The following is a 27,354-nucleotide window of genomic DNA, read 5'->3' on the forward strand; positions in this document are numbered from 1 at the left end:
TTTGTATGCCAAGAGATTTCCCCTTTGTGTTGCTATCATGTGAAAACAATAAGCACAAGTCATGGTTTATGAAAGGTCAAATAAAAAAAGATATGGCCACGTTACTACTGAACTTAACTCAACAGATAACAGCACCTCCCTTAAAAGTGTAATGTTAATGTTTCTGAGGGGAAAAAAGGTTAACTGTATTAATGATATTTGGACTATGGTACAGTTTAAGGAATCCTATTTTAATAATATTTTTCTTTGGGCCACTCACATTTACATTTCATTGAATGACCCAGAGAAAAGAAGATATAAAATAAAGTGTTAAAAAAATAAGAGGTTTATTTCTTTTTGAAGTGTTCTCAGGATTGCCTGGAAAAGTTTGTTTTCTAAAATAAATTAACTGGATTTTCTTTGATTGTCATTGCCTATCAATTAATTACAGTTCATAATGTTTTGAAATATGTATTCCATCTCTCAACACTGCAAAAAAAACGCACGAGCACGTCTTATTTTTCCAGTTATTTTGAGGAATTGGTTCTGAGGCGGAAACAAGTTTGAGCCCCCCCCTTACCAGAGGTGTCACATGGCTAACTATGGCAAAGGCTGCTTCAGTTACTGCTCTCCGGGAAGCGCTTTAATGTTTGTTTACTTCTGAACAACGACTTAAACTAACTTCTAAAAATTAGCCAACAACTACTCTCGTGAATTGCTGTACTCAGGCTGCCGTCAGCGAACGGATTTATACATATTATATTCTGAACTGACCTGTCAGTTTTCATGACATTGCGTTTATGTCATGGTTTGTATTTTGTATCAGGCATGTAATTTTTAAATCGGCGAGAACTGGATAATTTCATGCTTGTTGTGGTTTTTAAGTAGTTATTATTCTCGGGTCTGGCGACAAATCAGTTTGCTTAGATATACGTAGTAAAACTAGACCTCCTGGAGTGGATGGACAGAACTGAAGATGCCGGTTTCAGGGGTGTAAATTATGTGAGTGACAAGTTTAATCATTTTAGTATTATTTTATGGAATTTGTACTTTAGTACTATTCAAATTTAATGCTTATACTTTTAATGACATTACCGCAATTAAAGAAATAAAATGTTTTATTAATTAAAATGTTAGACCTTTAGTGTACAACAAAGTGCATACTTTAGTTATAATAGCTTAAACAAGTTTTTGTTTTGTTTTTCCAGTAAATTAACAAGCCTGTCAAATTGACATCCTGCTATTTTTATTTGAAGCAGCCAATTAAATCCACTTAATTAGCCACAGTTACGTATATTTGTTCTCGCGAAGAAATTTGAGCAGTCATCATAACATAACGTTAGTGGTTTACATAAAACAATGCTTTAATCATAACCATAGTGAAAAATGGGGAATGTATGTATGTTGAATGTAGATGATCAGTCTATAAACTACTATATGTACTGTAAAACTACTATAAAATCAGGCCTTGCTGAATGTAAAGTTTAACTAGCATTTAAGATGTAATAGCCTTACTAAAGAAAAGACAATCACAACTAATTTTGTGAAACATTTTGACAGTCCTCATATTTTAATTTAAGGATAATTTCACAATATTTTTTACACCCCTGTCCGGTTTGTAAAAAAAAAAAAAAAAATTCCACCATGATTGGTTCTCCAGACTTGGTGGCTTTTACTAAAGAAACAGAATTCAGTGAAATAGACCCATCAGCTCTTCCAGAGGAACTGTCTGTGCCCATGTATCCCTACACTGGGGATATCACCCCGTGGTCCAGGATGTCTGGTGCTAATTTTAAGAAGGACTTTATTCTTTTATCGGAGTTTTCGGAGCAAGTTGGGCCCCAACCTTTGCTTACTGTTCCTCCTGAAACCAAAGCTTGTGGGACGTTTGATTTGAACCACTTCTCCCTTCGGATTATGTCAGTGGACTATCAGTCCTCTCTCGCCAGCTCGGCAGGTTGTGGCTCTTTGAAACTGAACTTTGTAGAAGACTCAAAGGTAGTTTTAGGGGATTCTCGAGAAGGAGCATTTGCATATGTGCACCACCTTACGCTCTATGACCTGGAGGCTCGAGGGTTTGTGCGACCACTTTGCCTTGCCTATGTGTCGTCTGATGAGAATAAAATCATTCAACAATTCCAGCAGCTTTCCACAGAGTTCTCCAAAGTCTCTGAATGTCTGAAAACAGGGAACAGGAAGAACTTTGCGAATGAACTGGAGATAAAACTAAGAGATCTGAAGTATACAAGAGTCATGTTACTTAGAGAGATAGAAAAAGAGTTCAATAATGCATCTGTGAAGTGCACCAATGAAAGGGAACGGATGTTGAATGGTACGCCTATATTAGATAGAAATACAGATGTGAAACTGAAAGAGTGTGAAACTGAAATGAAATTACAAGAGAAAGATGGATGTGGAATTTCAAGAAAGGCGGAAGTAGAGTCTGAAAATGAGAATAGGTCATGTATTACACACGAGAAAGATAAACGGTTTGGAGATCGAAGGAACAAGCAGGATCAAGGATCTTGCCCAATGCCATTGGCTAACAAAGAACAGGAGTTGGCCACTGTAGAAAAATCGATTCAGGATTATAAAAGCCTTTTAAAACAGGTCACTTGCTACCCAACCAGGAAGCTTAGAAACTCTGAGTACTCCCCTTACGAACCAGATGACCTCCCTCATTCTCTGGAACTTGACCTGGATGATTTAAGGCACGATCAGCTTGCTGAGCCAATGCTAGAATGCAATGTTTTTCCTTACACAAACACACCCTCGCATTCTGTGCAGCTGATTAACTCCACGTCATCTTGCCGATTTGACAAGCGTCTGAAAACTCTTGAGGAATTGTGTGACGAATACTTCCACCAACAGGCTCTACAGCAACTGGACTCCATAGAGAGGACATTCAGAGGAGATATTTGCCATCTCTACACACAACTCCTCTGCCGTAATCTTCTCCGCAACCTTAAATCTACCAATTTCTTATTTGAGGATCCATGTGACTTGGAAGAGGGTGCTGGATTACAGACTGAAATAGCTGGTCAACATTCAGTGCGACAACCGTCCTTTCTTCCTGCACCCTCAGTTCTAAGTGAACCTGTCAGTCTCGAGTCATATGCCTCCTGTGTTGAAATGGTGCCAATCAAACTAGAGTTGGCTGGATCTAGCCAATCTCCAGCTGTACCCAGCTCTGTAAATACCCCTTCCGAGCATAACCTACCCTTGACATCCGACACCGCCCCAGTAGAGGCTGAACTGGAAAATGAGGGAGTAGTTACCGCTCTGGATTGTCAAGAAAATGTGGAATATGTTTCAGCTTTGATGAAGACCAGTATTAGTAGTGGAGATAGTATCGAGGTCTTAGGGACGGAGAAGTCCTTCAGATCCCAAGGTTCAAATTTACCAATGGATACAGCACTGCAAAGTCCACCACCTTTGTCCACTACAGCTGCACTGGAGGGTCTAAGGCAAGGGAGGGTACCTACCAGACGGACTTGCAGCGAAGACAGCATTGAGGTGCTTAGCACGACAGAATCCATCCTACAAGAAGAATTGCGTGCCTTATACCCTTGCGCAATTGATGAGGAAAGCCCAGAGCAAGAGAATGATGAGAAAGACAGGTGTCAAAAACAAGACAACAAAAATGTTGAATGTGTTTTCGGGATGGGAAATGTTCCTGGAGATCATGGAGGTGCCTGTTTGGAGTCGTTGCAAGGGTTTTATCCTGCTGTCACCCTGACTCCACCTGACTGTCCTATTACTCTATCACTGGGTGGGTCAAGCTTCCAAGATGCTTGTCATGCAACAGAATCGATCCCTCTCTTGTTGCCAGATGAGCCCTGTCGGACAGTACCTGATGATTTGTCAGACTGCTTCAGCTATCGGAGCACCACTGCCTCCACAACCTCCGAATGCCCTTTCTCAGCTTGTCTTCCCAGGGGGAAAAAAGAAGGTGGGACCAGACGAAGGCGTGGCAGAGTAGGGCGGGCAGCATTGCAGTTCTTGCGACAGTTTCCCTTTGCAGTGCATGCAGTGTACAGCCTTCTGAGTGGTCGAACATTGGTGGTACTAGGCAGCGAGGAGGCTGCAGTGAGACGACTAGTTACAGCACTGTCTGTGTACGTGCCACATCCGAGTAGATACAGAGACAGCATTCAACCTTGGACTTCAACGCCGCTGCAGCTTACTGACCTGCTCAACTGGAAACTCATCGGCTTTAACAGGTAACTTTTACTAAGCATCATAATCTTGTTTGAAGCCTGTTTTTAACTCAAATATCTTAAAGAACAAGTTCGGTATTTTACACTTAAAGCCCTGTTTTCAGATCGTTTCTGATGAAATGGAACGGTTAAGATTGAAATTTGGACACAAATGGCCACTCAAAACCAAAACAAATAGTGTTCCAACCAATCACCGACGGGGGAGGGTGTTGTGAGGTTTTGAGCCAGCTTCTTCTTTTTTTGTGCTCGTGCACGGCTGCACGCGAAGTCGGAGCTGAAGAAGAAGCTGGCTCAAAACCTCACAACACCCTCCCCCTGTCGGTGATTGGTTGGAACACTATTTGTTTTGGTTTTGAGTGGTGGTGAAACCAATTGTTTTTGTGTGCAGATCTCAGAGCCTACGCTGCATACAGAGACGTAGTTTTTTGACGGCATGCTTATGGGGCAGGCAGCTAGCGGATCGTTAGGAAAGATTAGATGAATGTGATCTTTTCTTTTTTGGGCCTGAAATCACTGATACAACCTTTAAGTGTAAAATACCAAACTTGTCCTTTAATTAGCTAGTTCTGACATATTTATTGGGGGTAAACAGGAAGGTATCCAGTTAAGTCTGAAATCACACCTTCACCGAGTTCTGAGTCCAAAGGCTCCTGGTAAAAAAAGCAACAAACACTCAAACGGACAGCTGTAGTATTACTTACAAATCATGATCATAACCTTTACTGCCATACTAAAAATCTTATGTGGCTAGTGATTCATCTTTTCTGAATACTGAGTCTGGGTCATTGTAAGCCTGGAGACTGATGTAAAACATGAGCTTTGAAAAACTTACCTTAGAAGTGTGCAATAAAAGAAGTGCTCATAAATGGCTGTGAGACAGTATTCCCATTTGAAACAGAGTAGAGGCTTGGACTCAGAAATAGTATTATAGGAAGATCAATACATCATGACTTGACAATACAGATCTCCAGGAGCAGGGTTGCATGCCACTGATATACTGCATAAACATTCATTGCCTTGTTGATGAGCTTAAATGATATAGTAACTATTAAAGGGGCATTTTACTTGGGATGCATAAAAACAAGAATCTAGTTACCCTTTTCAGCAATGACATTAGGATAAACACTGTTAGCTAAGTTGAAGCTCTAAGTTAACCTATTTTAATATTCATGCATGTACAGCACATCTACATCATAACAAAGATCCTTCAGTGCTGAAATATGACATATCATGAATTTACTATTATTATTGACTGCAGTTTCTTACTCATTCCAAGTGGCAAGCAAGCTATTGATGGGATAGGCGTAGGAGTCTAGATTAGAACCACACTGTTTTCCAGGAAGTACAAGCAGAGGAAGGACATTTCTTCCTCTTGACAATATTTCACCTTGACAATATTTTTGTTTTTCATATTTACTCAGGATGTGCTGTTTTACTCACACAACTTTGCCTCACTGCCTGGGCCATTATAGCCGATACATCAGTGTTCTAGATGTGGATCAAAAGACACTGCGCTGCCCAACCTACAGTGGTACTCTAATCAACCTGCTGGTGGATCCAAGGAGCAGCTTTAAACGTGGAAACACCTACTTCATGTTTGCTCAAAGTGTGCAAAGCAAGCTTGTCACCAGAGCATTCCTTTTAACATTTTTACATGGTCGCCTTACACCCAGAAGGGCTAGGGAAAGTACAGGGACAAAATGTTTTCTGTCTGAATTTCACAAAGATGATAAGAAAATTCTCAACTATTTATCTGAGCTCATTAAACTAAACTTCATGGAGATTCCACCCAATGTCCTCCGATTCAGCTACACCACAACCTCCATTTTCAAACACTGAAACACACAAACTAGTCAACGATTTGTGCACTGTACAGTAGTTATACTTGGCTTAGATTGCACATCTAGTTGTTTTTGCCCATCTGTAACAGTATAGTCTTTACATTTTCTGCATGCTTTGAAATCTTGTTTACAAAGGCAGTTTAATAGAATACTTACATATTTTGCAAAGATCCCTAAGAACTGTCATAGTTCACAACCTTAAATGATCTGTAAACAAAGCAATATTAAACAGCTTTTCAGTGTTGCATTTTAAACTGTAATTTATTTGCATTACTGCTGATGTTCAAAGATTTGTATATTGCTGTGTTTCTGAATATAATTGTGATTTACATGCTCCAGCTATTAATCACAGCACTGTAATGTTACAAAATACTGGTCATTTCCCAAAAAAAGAAAACAACTTGGCAATGAAAAAAATTTGAACTACCGCTTATAACCTTTGAAAACATTAGAGGCACTCTTTCTGTACATTAAAACTGTACAGTTTGTCCATTTTGTCGAAAAGTCAAATGTTAATATATACATAAGAGTTCTTAATTTTTACAGTTTTAAAATTCTGAATAACTGAATTGACTGTAAAATGTGCTATTAACAAGAACCGTTATATTAGAAGTGAGTCTCACAGCAAAGTCAAGAAATGCGTCTCACACTTTGCCAAACAAAAACATTAGGATAAAACATTTCCCCAGCAGATAATAAAGGATAAATGAAACATTGATCTCATCCAAACTTATTGCATGGAATGAAATGCAGTGCATGTTCATTTGTTCAAGATGTTGGTCAGGCTTATGTTCCTTGGCGTTGGATTTGTTGCAGGATTTGACGCTTTTCTGTAGTAAGTCTGGCCACCTGCAAGAGAGAGAAGAGCAGATCACCTTAAAAACACTTGGGTTAATGAGATCTAATTATATCTTTGTAAAATGTTTGTTATACCAAAGTCTTAAATGGAAAAGATTCTTACATTGCTTTCAAGTTGCAGTCTCAAACTTAATTGCCAAGGGCAGTACAATCTGAAATCAAATAGAATGCAAATTGTTGACAAATTAAACTTCATATTATATGTATTTAATATGAACAAAATTATCCAATTTCTTTATAGTGGAATTCATTTATTCCCGATCTTCCTTTTTACATCCCTCTGGATAAGGTGTATTAGGAACATCCAAATGTCCAACGCAATTCCAATATTCAATTAGAGATAACCTCTTTTATTTTATACAGCAAACATTGTTCAGTGCTGAAATATGACATCATGAATTTACTATAGTGATTGACTGCTGCTTCTTACTCATTCCAAGTGGCAAGCAAGCTATTGATGGGATATGTGTAGGAGTCTAGAACCACACTGTTTTCCAGGAAGTACAAGCAGAGGAAGGATGCAACTAGGGAATGTTCAGTTTCACTCCATGTTCTGAAACAGATATAGAGCATGTACATGCTTAAGAGATGTTTTTGTGCAGTTTTGGTGTATGTGTGTGAGCACACAGACTTACGCCTGTATGAGTTGGTACTGCTCCTCATGAGACAGTTCCTGAAGAAGACAGCACAGGAGGTAGTGCAGCACATCCGGCCTCCCCAGCAGACTGTTAAAGAACCAACGGAGCGCCCAGTGGTTGAACTGAAGGCAAATGGCACAAATACACAATTACACATATGAATCACAAAATCAAAACTACTAAATGTAACTAATAACTACAGAAAATAAGCACCCTGAAGGAAATGATGACGTCGAGGATGGGGCTGAGCTCAGAGTGGAAAATGCGCAGCACCAAAGCCTGAGTTGCTAACAGCAGTCTAGCCTGGTCAGGATAACCCTAATGGGGAAAAAAATAAAATAAAACATAGCACCAATAAGACAAAACAATGTATAATATAGAACTGGTTTGATCATTTGGCATTTAAAGAGTGTTATTTATCATCATTTTATTTCAGATATGCAAGGCATATTCAGAGGCCTAAGAAGAGATTGTTTTTTAATTTTTATTTTGTGCTTCTCATTTACCATCATTATATACACATAAATATCATGGCATTATATTGGGCATCAGACACACTGCTTTATAGATAATGTCATTTGCCACATAAATGTCAGTCACGAATAATCTAAGGTTTACACACACAAAAAAACTGCACAGAACTAATAAATTAAACTCACATTCTCAAAGGTTTTGGGGATCTGTATACGGGAAGTCTGTGTCAGCTCCTTGAGAATTGCATTGGCAGAATCTTTGGTCACCTGAACAGAAATGCATAACTATCTGTCTCCAAAAGATCTCAGTATGTTCTCCATCCTGACAGACACAAGATAAACACTCTTCTCACCGCTTGAAAGGTGGCGTCAGGCTCGGCATAGAATGCACCGACGACAAGACCATCTGGAGTAATAAAACTGGAACTGACAACGCCAAGCAGATACACCCAGGTTTCTGACTACAAACAAAGAGACATTCGTCATAAAAGACAGATCTGAAAAGTACACACTAACAGACTTCACAAGCACATATGATGAATTAATATGGGTTTTGATGTTTTTATGATAGGTGGCATATGATGCTGAACTGTTTGCCACACATTCAGTATGCAACAGCTAAATAATGCCTTTAACACTGACAGAACGTTAATAAATAATGCAAAATATAGTTTGGTGGCCAGTGATAAATATACTGCATTGTTCCAAATATAATGTTTTTTTCTTGGAAATACATCTGAAAAAAAATGGTGTCGTCTTAAATTCACGGTCTAAACTGTTACATCTATAAGGGGGGGTTATAATACACCCGCAACAATGGGGAGTGCCAAATATGTGTAAAATGAATGTTTCCCCCCGGGGACTGATAAACGCAGAGGAGTCAAACAACTCTCATAAAGCACCCAAGAAATATGGTGAGTCAGAGTGTAATGTTAGTAGATGGCGATCCCAAAAAGAGTTAAGTTAAGACTAAGGCCCAATCCCAATTCTATTTTATAACCCTTCGCCTACCCCTAACCCCTTGAAACAGGTGTCCCACTTCCCTAAGAAATGGGACACCACTACTACACCGTTACACGTCATTATACGTCGTTGCTAGCGCCTACGTCACAGGATATGCGCCAATGTTTATTACAAACTTCCAAAATGCCGTCGTCAGCTGTAGTCTTGCATGAGTTACAGCAATTTTTTTGCATTTTTCTTCTGAAGTTCGCAGAAAACAACGGAGATGACGATATCTTCGACACCTAATGCTGCGTTAACACCAAACGCGAATAGAGCGTCTGACGCGAGTGATTTCAACGTTAAGACGCGTTTATGCGCGTCTGGAAGTCTTGCGGCGAGAATGAGGCGTATAGCGCGGCACGGTGGACGCGAATTTGCCTCAATCGCGCGTCCACTTCACTTCAAAGTTTTGCTTTTTACACGCGTCATATTGTTAACGAACTTTAGCGATTTTTTTTTGCAACCGTTTCTTTGAAGAACATGACCGTAAATATGAACACAAGATTGAATGTGACAAAGAAAATGATTATTGGCAGTCATGTTGCCTCTGTAGCCGGTGTATGCAGGTACATTTCTCATACCCCTTCGTTTGAAGTGTGGTCCCGAAAAATCTTCGTTTCAAGGGCTATCTGGCCCTTCCCCTTACCCCTACCCCTCCAACCAAAAGAGAATCGAGACAACCCCACCCCTTCACGGGAACGCGCAAAACGGAGGGGTAGGGCCAAGGGGTGAATTGGGATTGGGCCTAAGTCTTAAAAATGCCAACAGTCAAAGAAAAGCTCAACGCGGTCCTAAAAGTGGCCGCTTCGAAGAAACTAACAGGAAAGTGTGTCAGTACGTAGCCGAAAAAAGACTTGAGGGGCTGCCCATAATCAGAGCCGTCATCCAGCTGAAGGCATTGGAAATTGCCAAAGAGCTGAACACAGCCACCAGCGAGGCCCATCATTTCTTATTTCGGCTACGTATTGACGCACTTGCCTGTCAATGTCCTCAAAGTGGCCGCTTTGATGCAGCGTAATGGATTAGCGCTTGCCCTCCGACTTCAGGAAGAAACTGCTGTCTTTTCAGCACTGTAAGATCGGCCAAAGAAAAACATTAATATCCCCCTGGATCAGATAATCAGGTAATACGGATCAAATACCTGTGTTTTTTGACGTGCCAATATCTGTCACTGTACATAAAAAAGGTGAGAAATCCGTCATTGTGAAATCTACTAAATGAATATTTTACCAGAAAATTTTATTTTAAATATATAAAAAGTGCAATATGAAAATTATTTTCAAATAAAGTATTTTCTTTAAAAGACAACATTTGGTCTACAAAAAAACTTTTTCCAAAAGGTACATCTTGAAAAGGGGGGGAGGGGTCTTCTTAAATTCGGAACAATACAGTAGATTTACAAATGGCAGTGCCTGCTCTTACATTAAAAAATAAGGTGGATGAAGTTATATAAAATAAACATTATATAATATTTTACCTACATTTGCAAAAACAGCAGCATTGCAGTCCAGAACCCTCAGTGCAAACTTCAATACATCCATCATCTTGAACGTATTTGAATCTTTATTGAAGGAACAGGGTTGGTATTCAGCATAAACATTCATTGTTTGTTGATGAGCTTAAATAATACAGAATCTGTTAAAGGGAAGAAACATACAAATGCAGGAAAACAAGAGCCTGACTAACCTTTCAGAAGATGTCATTTAGATAAACACTGTCAATTCTCTACCTTCAATGGGTGTCCACTTGGTGCTCAGTAAAGGATCAGGTGTGATCATATGGCCATTTCCTGGATCAAATTCTTGTTGTGCTATATCAGGGACTTGGCCTGATGTAAAAATTCTGAGGTAAGCTCTGAACTGTGGAGGTGTGAGTCGGGAGGCGGGACAAGCGGCACCGAGCATTGGCGAGAACATTGTGTGGACCGCACCACTGTAGTCGGCAACCTAAACACACACACACACACACACACACACACACACACACACACACACACAACAGAAATGCAGTTAAAGGAAAAGTTCACTTCAAAATGAGAATTCTATAATCATTTACTCACCCTCAAGTTGTTTCAAAACTGTATGAATTTATTTCTTCTGCTGAACACAAAGGAAGACAGTTGATGGACCCCATTGACTTCCATAGTAGGGAAAACAAATACTATGGAAGTCAATGGGGTCCATCAACTCTCTGGTTACCGACATTCTTCAAACTATCTTCCTTTGTGTTCAGCAGAAGTAAGAAATTCATACAGTTTTGAAACAATTTGAGGGTAAGTAAATGATGACAGAATCCTCATTTTGAAGTGAACTATTCCTTTAGGACAGGGCATTTACATTGTCACAATTGATCAATTATATTTTATGAAGGGTGTCCTTCATACAGGGGTGTGTAGATCATCATACTGGCCACAAATCCTCTGCATCAAAAAGTTAGAAAACTCCAGAGAGTCCTGACTTAAATGTCTAAAATGAGTGTATAAAACTTAAGTATATTAAATAAGGCAGAAAGCACTGATGGAAAAGGCTTTTTTCCGATGTACCTTGCACAGGTAGAGGGGAACCAAGTCTCTCATTCTCAGCAGCCTAAATACCAGACAGACAGACACACAATTAAAGATTGTACCATAAATTGTAATAATATTCTGCTTATATGACAACAATGTTTATGATATGCAGCTGGCACTCACGTGGAGCTATTGGTACTTCTGACAATTTTCAGATAGCGAGCCAGCTCACGGTACCTAACGTGTTAAAAAAAGGGTAGATTATTATTATTATTTTATTAAGATTAGAAAGGTCCTAAGCAATAACACTTAACACAAACTCAAATAACAATCATTGGCTCTACACAGAAACCACAAACTTTTTGCCCAACATTTTCTGTGCTGTTTACAAGGAAAAATCCCCAGCATTAATTTAAAAAGGCGTCATTATGCCCTTTTATAAAGTCTTGATTTTGTTTTTGGGGTCTACTAAAATAGGTTTTCATGCTTGAATGTTCAAAAAACTAATTTTTCCACATATATTACATTGCTTCAGCACCTCTCTTTCTCTTTCGAGCGTGTTTCAGAGCTCAACACAACTCAACCAGGCCTTGCCCCCTTTTTTGCATATGCCTAAATGAGGAATATTGTGTTTGTTCCCAGAAGAAAACTCAAGACTACAGTTGAGGAGTTTCAAGGTAATTCAGAATCAGTGAGCACTGATATAGAGAATAACCGATCACACCTGACGCGTTTTTTGCAGTGAGAGGCGCCTATTTTCAATTGGTTTCCTATGGCAGCGAGCGTTTTGCAAAAAAAAAGCAACTCCAAGCGGAAAAAGCGCCCGACGTCATCGCGTTTTTTTCCACTGTCCAATCAAATGAATGGAGAGGCGGGCCTTCCGTTTTAGTGATGAAAGCTACAGTTGCTTGAATGCCCGGAGAGTGCAATGATGGAGGATAAACTTGTGGTGCTCTCACGGGTTACCAGGAGCTTAACGAGTTCACGAACCGTAACTACCACAATGTTAACAGAAAGTAAATAAAATTAATAAAAGGCTGATTTGACGTTTACTTGACTGACAGGACAGCTGTTTCAGTGGTTGCTATTGGAAAATTTCATTTTATCTGTCTCATACATGAGTCCAAATGCATGCTATAAATATTAGAGAAACTAGGCCTAAAAATGGGGGGACAAAAATTATGGGAGACAGAGAGAACAGGTCAAAAGAGGACAAACTCTGAGAACGGGCCAAAAGAGTATGTGAGGACAGGATAAAAACTGGGTAAAAGGTTGTGTGAGGACAAGAGTGGAAAAGTACCCAAAAAAACATATATGAAGTCATATTTAATAAAGCGCATGCGCAAGGACCGCCACCAATGGAAATAGGACATCGATGCAGGTGTTTCTAATCGTGGCGAAGTGCCGAGGAGGAGCAAAAAGAAAAAGATAACTGTATGAATGCTAATTGGAAGAGCAAAAAGAAAAAGATAGCTAATTGGACCCCAAGCGATAAGAAAAAGGTATAAGACTCAATGCAGACCATTGTAAGATCAGATGTGAAGCTGACATCTCACTTTGTTGAACTGCTCAATAAAGTTAATTCTCCTGAGACCTGAAACTTCGACTCTGAAAGATTTCTTCTGAGACCTGAACCAGACATTGAAGACCTGAACCAAAGATCATGAATTTGCCACAACATTGCCTAGCAAAATAAAAAACGCAGCGCACTGCTCGTTCTGTGTGATTGGGCAGTGCAAAATGAACTTTGTGCTTTGTAACATTGCAGACCTTTTTCATGCTCAAACAGCAACATTAAGGCCCGTTCACACCAAGCACGATAACTATAAAGATAACTATATATGCGTCCACACCAACAACCGATAACGGTCTTTTTATTCCAAGCACGCGCGCGCCCGCGCTGTCAATGATGGGATAAAAACATCGCCTAGTCAACACCTTTATGTATACAACGCCTTTTTCACTGCAACTTCAGCAATGTTGTCAAAACTAGCGCTGGATAGCCTACCTGAGGTAATTTTGTTACACTATGCTAAACTGCATAATATCTCATCGTTAATACTTCTCACCATTTATTCCCAGGATACGACCGATTGCTTTCCATATATCCATCTTTTTTAACGTATCCTTGAAAAGGGGGTTTGACTTGTCAAACAGCGGAGGATTTTTTTGTACCTCGACGATTAACTTCTCTGCAATGTCATCTGCCATTTTAAATGCGCGAGACCTTTAAATTAGAATGGATTCTGATTGGCTGTCAGTGTTTTATCGTTGGACAGCTGGAAAAAAAAAATTGTTCTGAAAGTGATCCCAACGATATCGTTCCTCATATCTTTATCGTTATAGTTGTGGTGTGAACTCTGTTATTCTTTAATATGGAGAACGATTTTTAGAATTATATCTTTATCGTTATCTTTATAGTTATCGTGCTTGGTGTGAACGGGCCTTTACATACAAAGAAAGTTGAAAATGTAAGAAAGCATAATAGGTCCTCTTTAAAAAGGGCAAAATGTGTTAAACAGTGCTACACTATTACTGATCATTGTTAAATATTAGATATTTTATTTCATTTATATTATGTTTCAGAGTAGTGAAAAAATACAGTTTTAGGTGAATCTACCTTTAAGTATGCATTCAACTTTGTGAATGACAGATGTATGAATTCTTTGTGGAATTCTGCATGTGCGGATTTTGTGCAGGTTTATTGCATATATCATTGAAGTAAATTAAGAGGTTTGATAAGCAGTAAATAAAGCATAAAAAGTACACTAAGGAAGGGCCATTACTTGTTTTGTTGTTGAAGTTTACAGACTCTCGCTTGAATCACGCTCAGAGGTTCATACAAGACTTGAAGCTTTCGACCTTTGACCTGCCTCTCTCCAGTGATATTTTGACCTTTTATCACGCCAGAAAGCAAGGGGTCATCCCAAGGAAGCACACTCAGACTGCAACCAAAGAAAAGACAATTTAATCATTAAACAACAAAACAATGGCAGACCACAACTGAACAATTATTGTATTAACAAGTAAAATCTCAGCAACATTTTTAAAAAACTAGGAAACAACATAAGGGGAGCAAATGCTGACTGAATTTATCATCTTGGATGACATTTTCTTCAAGAAGCAAAAACTGCATGGCTTTTCCAAACCCAAATTACAGCACATGTATGTGTTGTTACCTTTTTGGCAATGTGGAGTTTGAAGGCAGAGGAAGCCTCTGGAAGAAATACTCCAGTTGCTTTATGAATGTGCTGGAAAAATCGAAGTCAACTAAAAGCGTCCACACCTTCGTCATAAATCTGGAAGACAAACGTACAGTTTATAAGAAACCTAGAAAATGCAAAAGGGACTTTCCAAGTAAACACACAAAAGTACATGTTTGTAGCATTACCTCCACAGGAGCATTGACACGGTTTCAGACACAGTGGTAGCAGCATGAACATTTCTGCAAGGGAGACATAACAAACCAAGCTATGTAATTATACATTACATACCAAAACCAGGAGTCAGAATATGCAATAGTGTATAGTATTTTACCCAGGAACAGTGTGAGTGACGAAAAGCTTGATAGCGCCTAATAGCATCACAACAGAAGCCTTTGGATTCTCTTTCTTTGCTTCATTAAAAAACATTTTGATATGTTGACTCACAACAGTGTAACTGAAGAAAAGAAAAAAAGAGAAAAGAAACAACTTTAGTATAGCATGGTGTTCGCTAAAGGCTGGAATACACTACACGACTTTTAAAATCTGAACAGATTTTAAAACACTAGGCATCATACACTTGCCGACTTTGTAAATGGTTACAGTGGAAAAACTGGGCATCATAAACTACCAGACTTCGTACCGAATACAACAAACGCACACACAAACACGTCTTGTTGCTTGGAGATGCATGACAGATGAAACACAAACATGGATCTGCAGATGACCACAGTAGTTGTTATAGCGACTCTTTATAAGCACATTTTAATGAAGTTGACGCGGTCAGTTTGGACTGTAAAGATTACAACGGGAGTTAGAGGTGAGTGGCGCAGTCAGTTGTTTTATCTGTGCGTCCATGAGTCAAATATTGAGGCTAATTTGATGTTCTGTTACTAGTGCACATATATTTGTGTTCTCAAATCGGCTCAAAATATCAAACATGTTTTGATATCCTCCGACTGGATGAAATCATAGTCTGAAGCTAAAAATCAGAGTCTCTGCCCATCATACACTACGCAATTTTCTGTGAATTCTGTCAACTCCGACTGCCCAAAACCTGCAGACTTTCAGCAACTGTGGTCGACTCATCTAGACTGCAAATTGGGGTAAAAGTCGTGTTGTGTATTCCAGCCTTAAGAATCACTATTACTATTGGGTCATGCTAAAAATTTAGTTACTAATACTGCAAAAACAATCAATGTAATGTTCATTTCTTACCCAAAACACAATTCTTAAATTAATTTGCAGTTTATCAATTGCACCTACATTACCAAAATTAACCAAATTGTGACTGATTTCCAATTTTATAAAGCAGATAGCAAAATGCAAAAATTATACTAAAAATAATATAAAAAGGAGGACCACTCACTCGTACTCCAGAATCTTAAAGTGATGTTTATGGCATCCTTTACATCCGAAGGCTTGACTCAGTGTTGTGTCGTTATTGTTGCGGTGACAGATGCACCGACAGCCTGAACGGTTCAAACTCTCAAACCCCAACAAGAAAGTTGCATACTTCATTGCCAAACTACCAGCAAATGTGTGCAGTGAAGCCTCTACCACAAACACACACAATTGTAAGGTTTAGGCTGGCACATGTCATAAGAGACAATAAATCTGCAGTTTAAATCGCGTGAGAGAACATACCTGCACGTCGTAGGTCTGAATCCATATCCAGCGGCTCAAAGGTGAAGCTCAGCTCATGCAGATATCCCAACAGGCTCTTATCCCGGAGGGACTTCCAGTAGACGCTGTGCTTATGGCTATTACAGTGGCAAAAGCCAGGGATGGTCCAAAACTCACACTTTAAAACACAAGTAATAGCACTTTACCAATGCTTCACAAACACAAAAGTGGCCTTGTTTTTAGCCTGGTATAGTATAGAGGGAATAACACAAATCAGGCCTAGTATCCATCAACACACCAAACGAAGAAACTGTATTCATATAATATATATATATATATATATAGCAAAAAATAGTATATTTTTTCATTTGTAAAACTAGTATAATGCATAGTAATATTTGTTTTTTATGTCAATGTTAAATTCTAAAATAATAAATAATACTATCTGTCTGGACAGGATTAAAATAATGGGATTTATTTTCTGTTAGCAAAATTGTATTCACTTTTGCCTCTTTTGATTTGGGTGACATTACACTCTGCCATTTATATGAGTAACTAACATAAGAGTCTGATTTAGGTTTGAAGCTAGTGAACTCACCATGGAGGCCAGTTTGTCACAGATGTAGCAAAAACACTGATCACAGTATTGTGCATTATTTTGTAGAGGTCCTGAGACGTCCTGCTCTGCTCGACTAGAACAAACAAACACACAATGACACATAAACAATCACAGACAACACAAGTCCTTCACAGGACAGTGGCCTCACTTATTTTACTGACCAGAAAGCCAGGGTGCAGTCATATCTAGCATGTGGAAGCACTATTGCAGTTTGGGAGTATGTGATGGCCAAATCCTCATCCAACTCCTCAATATGTTTGGATATATCTGAGATCAACAGAAAACAATGAGAAGCAGAGAGATGACAATGCTACTGAATGATTACCATAGTATATATGGTATACAAAGGTATATCAGAGGTACTGCCATGGTATATCAAACAAAAATACTTATTTCAATGGTCATTTTGAAAACCCATGGCATTTACTACAGTTCGTGTCAAAGAAAACATGGTAACGTTGTCGCCATGCTATATGTCCAAAAACGGTTTTTATGGGGCATATGAATGGTCACAAATGGTATGGTAACTTTTGGTTTTGTCTATGATTAAATGTGTGTAACGCAGACTAACGTTACCTGCTTCGTTCCTCTCATTTTCAACAATCAGCACAGAGGAATCATTGAGGGTCATAGAGGAGTCACCTTCATCATCATCTTCATCGCTCAAAATGATTATAGGTATGTTGTGCTGCGTCCTACGGAACATGACAGACAATGAGAAAAAACGACCTCGAATACCAGCCTAACTCAACTAACATTGCGTGTGTCTCGTATAAAACAAACTTTAACATTTACTTTGTTCGAGTTTTCTGTAACTTAGACAGTTAAACTTACATATTTTGTCGAAATGAACCCTCGGACGCGCGCGTTCAAAGCTTGGCGCTTTTGCTGAATCACGTGACTCTGGCAAATCGGAAATGGTGTCAGTGTCGTGTCCTGACTCCTGCCCTCCCCCAGTTCAATTTTAATTTAATTTTAATTTTAATTCCTTTAATACACAATATATTACAACATCATAAATACAACAATACACAATATGTACCAGTAGTGTTGACACTTAATATTTCCCTTTCTGTACAGTATCAACAGGATCTTGTCATGTATTTACTAATGATTCTCCGCAAATGTCTAGCGTTAGAAAAACAGTCATTCATTTAATGTTTAAGGAAAAATATAGACCTTTCCATACCACTACCTAACGTTACTTCTGTTGTAGAAAGTCTTCTCTCTTTGCAAAAAAAAAAAAAAAAAAGAAAGAAAAAAAAAATCCCAAATATTCCAGATGCCAAAACCTTTTCTTGTCCCATTCAACAAAAGCCAGATGATGCCAGCTCTATGTGACCACCTCAGTCATAGCTCTCTTCTTTCATACTGAATCTGTTCTGACCAGTCATAGGGAACTTGGGTATTTTCCACTTTTTCTTTTTTGGCCCATCCCATTCCAGCCCCATTCCAGCCAACCTTCTTAGTTTATTTTTAAAGGTGGCACACTGCCAACCAGTCTTTTATAAAAAAAATATTTCAAAAGAGCATTTAAACTGTACCCCAGGGAGACTGATATGCAACAGCAGATGAGCTGGAAATTCCCCAATAATTTGAAAGTCTGGCCACTCAGTGATCAATATTATGTAATTTTTTTTTAAAATTTTTTACAATCTGTCTCTCTTACAACCAAAACACCTCGAAAAAAAAAATCTATGCAAAATAGAGTACTTATTCAGTAAAATCATACATATTAATTTATCATTGAACTAAGACTTTGAAAGCTGACTGGATAAGCAAATGACCAGATTATCATAAGGCCTCCTACTTCATTTTATCATAAATATACACTTTCCGGTTCATCTTCATCCACATTGGTCTTCCTCAACATCCCAAATATGTCCACCTGGCGCACATAAATATTTTTTAATTGGAAACATTTTATCTGACTCCCTAGACTTTTCCCAGGCCTATACTGACCTTGACTACAGAAAGAAGCATTACTCACAAGTTGTTTCTCACAGATTAAAACTAGAAGCATGAGAGAGAGAGAGAGAGAGAGAGAGAGAGAGAGAGAGAGAGAGAGAGAGAGAGAGAGAGAGACAAAAAAGAGATAAAAAGGGCAATATTCTTCTACCAAGAATGTGATGGAAGGAGGAGGCCTGTGTTGGGTTATCTGAGGCCTTGCATTTGTGTACCTCAAATAACTTTAACATCTCCAGTCAAAATCTTACATGTATGTCATATAATATAACCTCCACTGGACAGCGACCTGCTTGAAACCTTTCGTTTGTCCCCTTAAACAGTTAACATTAGAAGCAATTACTTTGTCCTCCTCCTCTAATCCTTCTCTCAGTCAAAAGCATCAAATATTGAGTAACAATAAAAGTAGAGTTTCTGTTTTCAATGCATACAATAAAAAAACATATTGATTTACACATGCATAGATGTCAAAAACAAAATGTATCTTTCATGATTAAAAGTAACTCATGTAAGATTAACTAAATTAATCAAGTATAAGTAGTGGTATTGATTCAACACACATAGGAAAATGATATTTCTCTTAAGACACTCGTACCCTAGGAAGACAGCTTAAAGTGTCCTAACTCATTTTACTCCTAGGTTATTCTACAAACATATACTATATTTCTAATAAAAATTCCAGATTCCAAAACTTTCCATAGACTTTATTGGTCAAGACAACAAAGCCGAGATGCCTGCAGAACATCTAACAATCCCAATCGCAGCTTCCATCCTCTTTCCCAAACACTTGCCAGTTATTATCTTATTGCTTTCTTTGTAATAGTGGCGCACGTACAATTTGATTATTTTTTTTATTTTTTTTTACTTTATAAGCCTATACTTCAAATGTGTCCAATATTGATATAAAATACAAGTTAAAGAAGAATATATACAGACGTAATATTCCTGTACATTGGATAGACTATAGTGCATGTTCAATTATTAACCAAACGACGAGCTTGCACAGACTCACCGTTTCTTAATTCAGTTCAAATTGCTCTCAAACCATAAAAAATATTGTATATTTCTAATTAAAAAAATACTATACTTCCATCTCAGCTGTTCAAAATACACACCAAATATAATGAGATTTATCATCGGTGTATCATAGATAGAAAATGTTCACATCTCACTCTTGTCAGTTGCATTTGCATTTAGTTACATTAACACAATCTTAATAAAAAATGCTCAAAGAAACTGACATGTCATATTTTTGCTTTTTATTATTACAACAGGACAGCACCACATGTAGATCATCTATAAAATGCCTGAGCAACTTTACAGGCACTGTCAGTGTAGACTTTTCAGTGTAGCCGTTTCAATCTTTATATTAGATTTGTCTCCAATTATAGCTAATTAGAAAGCAATTACATAAATCCTGGAAGTTACAAGCCGTTTGTACACAACAAGTTTTTTGTTGTGGACAAATGAAAGCAATCTGCCTTTCAAGGTTAGAGCGTGACCGTGACCCAACTGAAATATCCTGCTAGTTCACTAATTTAGTTACATCCTGAATAAAGGTTTATATATATATATATATATATATATATATATATATTTTTTTTTTTTTTTTTTTTTTTATGAGACAAACACTAAAATAAATACAATGATTTAATGTACATAAATCATATCTACAATTATTACACGCAATATGCAAAATCAGCCTCAGATTATCCTCATACACTTTAACACACAGATTTCAGGAATTTGATTTATTCAGAAACTTGATTTTGTGAGGTGACTCCATCTTGTTCTGTTTCTGGTTTTGGGGATCGATACTTTGCCCAGGGGTGTGGAGTTTCCTGGCCAGGCATGAACTCCAGCCATTCTCTGTAAAAACCACGGAATCCATCAATCTTGTCCAGGTATATGTTCCGTGATTTTAACTGAAGAAAGAAAGATATAAAAAACATAATTAATCCACGGTAGTTCATATAGAATCTTGCTCAAAGGTCAATAACATGCTCTAAAACATTCACAAATTACATGTATTCAATTTTACGTTAATTACGTTCAATTACGTTATTAAATCATTATTTAATTAAATTACCTTAAGAATAATACCATGTAATCCTACTTACCTTGCTGCTATTTTATTATTACTATTACTTTATAACTGACCCGGTTTCACAAGTGGTATTCGGTATATAACATGTGACAAAATACAAAATCTTGAATCTTGGTTGATGTGAGATCGCCTCATTCAGTTTCTAACCTTGTCATAAGAAGCAGGATACTGAGCTGCAAACTCCAGCTGTCTGATGATGACATCATTGGGTGGCACCTGCAGTTTGGTCATGTGTAGAAGAAGTTCGTGTAGATAAGCGTAGTCCAAACGCTTACTTGCTTGGCTGATCAGGGCACTGTATATATGAGCATTCGGCACAAGTCCACAAGACTGCACAAAACAAGACAAAAAAAATAAGAGCGGATCGAAGTAAAAAAACAAAAAAAAAAAACACCTTTAAATATTTAACTCAAAATTGGAATGAAATTGGTTTTCATACCTCCATATCAGTAAAGAGTTGTATCGCATCTTTCTGTCTGCGGCAAGCCAGAGCAATACTACAGAACGTATGAGTGTTTGAAGCCAGTCCTCTTTCAACCATAAGGGCTTTTACTTTCTAAAAAGAGAGAAAGCAGTTCTTACTTCTCTACTTCACTTATGAATTTGGCAAATGCTTTTATTTACTTATTATTTACTTACATCTATGCAATTTTAATTATAAAATAATAATAATAATAGCAATTTGTTATTGTATGTATTATTATTAATATTATTAGTAGTATAATTAAAAATGCATGGAAACGAAATGCTGACAAATGACGATGCTGTTTTCGCCATGGCTAAACTGTAGGCTGCCATGCTCTACTGTTTGAGCTACAGGAATATATTATTTTATAAAAGCAACATTACTGGAACATTATGAACAGATGATTAAATATTGTTTCTAACCTTAGCCCCATACAAGTCTCCAGCTTTGGCCACCCTTCTGATCATAGTGTTGAAGAATGTCACATCCAGCTTGACACCACTCTCTTTGGCCACATTAATCAAACTCTCCATTGATTGGCTACCAGCTTCCATGACATCAGCCAATAGTGTGATGGTTTTTATGTTGGGCTCCAGTCCATCCTTGGCCATTTTCTCCAAAAAACCATCAAGATTTCCAATCAGAGCAAGTCTATCCGAAGCTCTGTTCACAGGACCCAAGGCCACCACACCTGAGTGGCAAGTGCTGGGGTCCAGAAGGTTTGGGAGGTGAGAACTTTGTGTTGATAACTGTGATTGACAGGTCAGAGAGCCACTTGATAATACAGGCAGCATTTGAGTCTCATCTTGAGATGTGTCTATTCTGCATGAATCTTTTTCCTTTAGAAGGGTGAAATCACTCTCTTTGGCTTGCCCATGGCTCTGTGTGTGTGTGTCTACAAACAGCTCATTCTCAAATGCATCCATATCTAACGGCTGACACAATGTCCCCACTTTGACATTTGTCCGACGGCTTTTCCTTCCACTTGTGAGTTTTGGGGTCACTTCGTCCGTTCTCTTCAGTAGTAACGCAGAAGCCAGACCAGGATCACCCATTCCACAGTCTCGTGCTACGCGCAGGAGTATGTTGTAATTTTGAGAGTCTGGTTTTATTCCAATCCTAAGCATCTGGTGCCACACCTACAAAACAAATAACAATAAAATAATACTAACTTACTACTAACTAACTTAATTGACCAAAAGTTGATTTTATTAGCACTTCTCTGATGACGTGTTTTGACTGTGTCAGTGTCTATTTCATACACACGTGGATAAGCTACAACAGATAAATTAGCCGTGTGGACACACTGTACTGTGACCAAACATGATGTAAGAGCAGCAGTATGTAAAATTTGTTCAGCTGAAATTTTAATAGGCTTGTTACCTTATGAAAACCTTTACTACAACTGGTTTTATTTTATTTATGGTTTTATTTTATTTTATTTAAGAACACAACATTCTGAACAGCATAAAGAGTTCAATTACCCAAATGTAATTATCAATACTTCAATTTTCAGCTAAATGAAAACGTTAATTTTGGGTTTTCTGTGTTTCGTTATAAAATGAATTTCTGTGCATCAAAGCTAACGTGTGTTTCTAGTCCGTAGGTGTGTGTAAGTACCTGTAAAGCCAGCCTGAACCCATGCTGCTTGTCGTTCGCACAGCTAATCAGCAGATAATGAAACGTCTCTTGTGTGATGGGTTGTCCATTTTGAAGCATCTCCTATGCATGCATTTACACACAAACCAAATTATATTACTGTGGTGTTAGAGCAAAAAGAATTCAAAAGCAAAACTAAAATGTGTTGTGACATTAGTTAGTACCCGCAGAATTTGAAAGCACGACTTCAGATCTCCAGCAAGAGCGACTGCTTTGAGCAAAGCATGCCAGGTTATGGCACTGAGAGGGATGTTCTTCCTGAGAAGCTCTTGCTTGAGCTTCATTGCCTGGTCCAACCCCGACTGCTTCCATGGTGATTCTGCACAAGCGTTGAACAGTGCAGTGTATGTAGCATCTGATGGCTCTACCCCTCGCTTCTTCATCTGGTAACATTGCATAACATAAAAACAGGGTTAAATTAAGATCAAGTGTGTCATTTATACATCATTAGAAGCACCTAACATAAATAATGACATCTAAGAGCATCATAATGTGAAGTGTGCATTACCATCTTACTTTATTGTACAGCTGGAAGGCTTTCTTTAGGTAGCCCACACGTCCACATCCGCCGATGAGAACAGTGTAATTGAACTCCTCAGCCTGTAATCTCTCACCTTTGAGCATATCAGCCTCAAACAGAACTAATGCCTCAGCCAGCTAGACAAAAAAAGAATAAAGTGTGCATTGGTTTATATGATACAGAGACATTCTTTGATATACAGCCTACTTGTATTTACATGGCACATACACACAACAACATGGGAATAGCGTAATAGAGTACTTTTTATGGAAATAATACACTTTTAAGGAACATACTCGTGCAACTAAATTATGCTTTCAGACACTTAATTGCATGTTAAATTAAATTAGATGAAAATTTATTATAGCTAAAATTTATATTAAATGCATATAGTTGAAGTTGCAATTTAGTACAATATGTGAACTTTACAATGTAAAATAAAATAATACACTACAGTTAAAATTACAAGTCCTTTAATATGTTAGACAAAACATCAAAATAAGTGTACTTCTTTAAAGCATGACATTATTAAACCATAATGATTTAAAAAAATATATTTTCATTTAAAATTATTGCAAAGTACAAACAGTCATGACAATGTACTCTCGTTAAGTACAATTAAGTGACCTTCTATATAATTATTATAGTTTAATATTGATTATACATAGTACTGCCACAATAAGGATGTGTTATTAAAATCACGTGTTTTTGACAACGTACTTTGTCCTCTTTGATAAGCCTTTTGCACTGGAGGAAATACCAGTATGTTGTATTTTTCCGACCAGTTTTGGACCTGAACTTTTCCACCAGCGGCTTGTCCTCCTCATCCCTGTATCTCATATCCAGCAGCTCTGAGGATGTTTTGCGAAAGGTTCTTCTGGAGGAGAAAGTTCTGGAATAATCACCAAACACATCACTGGGATCTTCCTCATTCACACGATCAGATGCAGATGCGTCTGAACTAGTATTGTTGCTCTCGGTCCATCTAGGAGGTGATAAAGTCACTGATTCACTAAAGAATCTCAAGGGTCCTTGATGCACTCGCTCAGAAGGACGGACAGAAGATCTTCGCTCATTTGAGGATGCTGAAACCCACTTTATAACATTAACACTTGTGTTCCGTGTGAAAATACCCCACATACGTGTAGAACGCAACATTTTGGCCATCGGTCTTGAATTAAACCCTAGTTACTCCATTTATCACCTTTTAAAATCGAATAAACTGTGAGAGAAACCGCTGCTAGAATTTTTCACATGTACTACTGTAAGTCGCCATGATGCCCATAAAGGAAGTTTAACAAGACATTACTAATAGATAGTATCATAATCGAGCTATTTATTCACCGCATTCTATGTAATATTCTGTTAAGACTTTTATAATGAGACCTTCTTTTGATCTAAATGTACATTAAACGAACGAACTCTCAATTGCATCCAACAAAATAAATAATAAAGATGCGCGGGATCGATTAGTAGGACTTATCGTGTTTTCGCCTTCACACTGCTGACACTCCAGCAATGTCACCTCTATCGTGGAACTGCCATCTAGTGACTAATATTGAACATATGTATCGAATAACAAATTTCACGTGACAAGGACAATAGATGTTGTCTAAATACAAACAGGCCTACGCAAGAAAAATCCCTATTTTTACATTACAAAATGAATTTGTTTCGATAAGCATTGTTATTGTGAGGCCTGCTTGCACTGTTTGAATAGAAATAATAGAATAATATAGGCAAATTTGAAGAATAAAAAATACTGTAAAATGCATTGTTCCTATATCAATTATTAATAGCTTTTTATTTTTTATTTTCTTGGGGTGGCTGCCATTAAATCAAGTGATGAGTGGCATCTTTGCTCTGTATATTCATTATCACCATGCAACTACAGTCAAACATTCCCTAAATATTCATGCATTTTCCTTAAAATTCATTCACAAAATTCTTTGATATTCCTCCCCACACACAAAGTATTAAAAATAATTGTCTGATGTTCTAAGTAATGAAACATTTTTATTTCAGTAATCTGTGAGTTGTTTACATATTTTTTAGATTTGATGTACATTACAAGTGTACATTCAATACAGTTAAGTGCACTTCTTTTTCACAAGGGTTTACAGACATAGATGTGTATAAATGGTGACACTTTAATGCTATGAAATGATTATTCATGACATTTAAATTCACTTCTGATTAACTGACTTTCCCACTGCAGCTTATGTAAGTATATTTCAAAACAAGATGAATGTATTTAGTGAGATACTGAGCTGTGTAGCCTATATGTGTGTGTTTGTGTGCGTGTGCATCGTGTCAGTAGATTTCTCACTTATCTTCCATGACAGACTGCAGTGCAGGATTTCTAACTGTAAGACTGCTGAGCTGAAGCGCACACACCCACACACTGCAGAGAAGAAGGGTGAAGGCTTTTGTTTCCTCAGCATCTCCTGAGAGATCACACACACAATGTTTCCATGGAGATGACACTTTTTGTATAGTTCTTTTGTGCTGTGCATGTAATAAAAGAATCACACTTGTTCTCAGAGACAATATGTTTCTAAAAGTATCTTCCAATGCATCCAGAATTGCTTTGTCTGTGCTGCTCTCCTACATTTTAATCCCCCTTTTTAAACTCTGCTTCTTTTTAACAAAGATGAGAACTCTGAGGTTTTATAGTGTGACCTAAATGAGGGTAATAGATAATTTAAGGGTTCAGCTTTGCATTTCTTCCAAAATCTCCCGAGGACTTTCTGCCCCGGAGCAAGCCAGTTGTGAAAAAAAGAACTTCAAGAGAAATTTTGGTTTTTGAAGAAAAGAGAACAGTTCAACACTATCCCTTGAAATGCAAATGCTCAACACAATAAAAAATAAAGGTTCTTTATTGGCATCGATGGTTTAATTAATTACCAAATCTTTCCATTGCGTAAAAGGTTTTTATAGTGGAAAGGGGTTCTTTAGATTACAAAAAATAAAATAAAATAAATAATAAAAAACTGTTCTTTTAAGGACTGTTATTTGGGTGAAAGATAAAAAGTGGTACAGACTACAGTATCACTGCAACAAAAAACAAAACAACCAAAAAAGTAAACAAAAAAAAAGTAACCTAGAATTTAAATAAACCGAACATGGTAAAAAAATAAAAATAAAAAAAGATGTAAGATGCAGGCCTAGATTTACATTACTGTGGCTTTGAATTAAATAGGGGAGGTCGGGGCTAGTTGTCACAATGGTTGGATCTCAGTAACTTCAATTGTCAAAGTTACACAAATCATGTGTTTTCTCTAGCAGTTTTGTAGGCCTTTGTTATAGTTTTTAACATAGCCTAGCGTATAGTTCACTTTAATCCTAAAACCATATTCCTTAAAATAATTTAATTTAATTAATTAATTCATTCAATAAATTATTTTTCAATAATCTATACTACAAAAAGATTTTCAGTGTGTCATCGCGTTTGTTGAACAATTAACTGATTTGTGAATCAATACGCAGAATTTTTCTGTTCCTGGGCAATAACGGTGGAAATGTTCAATAGCCAAGTTTTGTAGCCAATATTTTAAGGTAGGCTATATGTTTATATACAAATGGACCCCATCCTTATAGTGTGATAACCAACTAGTGCGTGATGATTCCGTGACTTGCGCATGAGGGCGGAGAGCCGAGAGAGAGAGA

At 37.6% G+C, this 27,354-nt stretch overlaps 3 protein-coding genes across 6 annotated transcripts; 1 reads left to right on the forward strand and 2 right to left on the reverse strand.

Moving 5' to 3' along the window:
* Positions 1–58: 58 nt before the first annotated feature.
* Positions 59–6,294, forward strand: smcr8b (Smith-Magenis syndrome chromosome region, candidate 8b). Of its 2 annotated transcripts, XM_082164474.1 has the most exons (3): positions 59–1,186; positions 1,236–4,202; positions 5,621–6,294. In XM_082164474.1, exons 2-3 carry the CDS (start codon positions 1,624–1,626, stop codon positions 6,036–6,038), a joined length of 2,997 nt encoding a protein of 998 aa, XP_082020600.1. In that variant the 5' UTR covers positions 59–1,186; positions 1,236–1,623; the 3' UTR covers positions 6,039–6,294. The 2 variants fall into 2 exon arrangements, with proteins under 2 accessions (XP_082020600.1, XP_082020599.1); XM_082164473.1 differs by having other exon boundaries at positions 59–4,202.
* LOC309494977 (uncharacterized protein) lies at positions 6,283–18,393 on the reverse strand. 3 transcript variants are annotated; one of them, XM_082164478.1, is made up of 22 exons: positions 18,164–18,393; positions 17,803–17,871; positions 17,545–17,663; positions 17,130–17,235; positions 16,948–17,041; positions 16,371–16,527; positions 16,093–16,279; positions 15,058–15,180; positions 14,912–14,965; positions 14,700–14,819; positions 14,307–14,465; positions 11,704–11,757; positions 11,557–11,599; positions 10,744–10,960; positions 10,496–10,575; positions 8,363–8,470; positions 8,196–8,276; positions 7,750–7,854; positions 7,534–7,658; positions 7,329–7,451; positions 7,002–7,050; positions 6,283–6,889 (listed from the first exon to the last, which is right to left on the reverse strand). In XM_082164478.1, coding segments are annotated over exons 2-22 (2,169 nt in total). In that variant the 5' UTR covers positions 17,805–17,871; positions 18,164–18,393; the 3' UTR covers positions 6,283–6,826. The 3 variants fall into 3 exon arrangements, with proteins under 3 accessions (XP_082020604.1, XP_082020603.1, XP_082020602.1); XM_082164477.1 differs by having other exon boundaries at positions 18,148–18,393; XM_082164476.1 differs by having other exon boundaries at positions 17,803–18,393.
* Positions 18,394–20,570: 2,177 nt separating this feature from the next.
* On the reverse strand, positions 20,571–24,980 carry ptcd1 (pentatricopeptide repeat domain 1). The gene is made up of 8 exons (XM_082164608.1): positions 24,406–24,980; positions 23,682–23,822; positions 23,330–23,548; positions 23,127–23,228; positions 21,929–22,645; positions 21,480–21,596; positions 21,188–21,370; positions 20,571–20,858 (listed from the first exon to the last, which is right to left on the reverse strand). The coding sequence occupies exons 1-8, from the start codon at positions 24,850–24,852 to the stop codon at positions 20,685–20,687; spliced, it is 2,100 nt and encodes a 699-aa protein (XP_082020734.1). The 5' UTR covers positions 24,853–24,980; the 3' UTR covers positions 20,571–20,684.
* Between the last annotated feature and the right edge of the window lie 2,374 nt (positions 24,981–27,354).

The sequence above is a fragment of the Leuciscus leuciscus genome, assembly GCF_965113295.1.
Source record: "Leuciscus leuciscus genome assembly, chromosome: 3".
NCBI classification, from domain to species: domain Eukaryota; kingdom Metazoa; phylum Chordata; class Actinopteri; order Cypriniformes; family Leuciscidae; genus Leuciscus; species Leuciscus leuciscus.

Bases quoted from the DNA above. Each gene is read 5' to 3' on its own strand.
- smcr8b (XM_082164473.1), top strand. From the start codon at position 1,624: ATGATTGGTTCTCCAGACTTGGTGGCTTTTACTAAAGAAACAGAATTC. The intron at 4,203-5,620 runs GTAACTTTTACT...ATATTTACTCAG, and splicing joins AAACTCATCGGCTTTAACAG to GATGTGCTGTTTTACTCACA.
- LOC309494977 (XM_082164478.1), bottom strand. The intron at 7,659-7,749 runs GTGCTTATTTTC...ATTTGCCTTCAG, and splicing joins ACGTCATCATTTCCTTCAGG to TTCAACCACTGGGCGCTCCG. The intron at 6,890-7,001 runs GTAAGAATCTTT...TCTCTCTTGCAG, and splicing joins GACTGCAACTTGAAAGCAAT to GTGGCCAGACTTACTACAGA.
- ptcd1 (XM_082164608.1), bottom strand. From the start codon at position 24,852: ATGGCCAAAATGTTGCGTTCTACACGTATGTGGGGTATTTTCACACGG. The intron at 23,823-24,405 runs GTACGTTGTCAA...TTTTTTGTCTAG, and splicing joins GGCTTATCAAAGAGGACAAA to CTGGCTGAGGCATTAGTTCT. The intron at 23,229-23,329 runs GTACTAACTAAT...ATGCATGCATAG, and splicing joins CGTGCTTTCAAATTCTGCGG to GAGATGCTTCAAAATGGACA.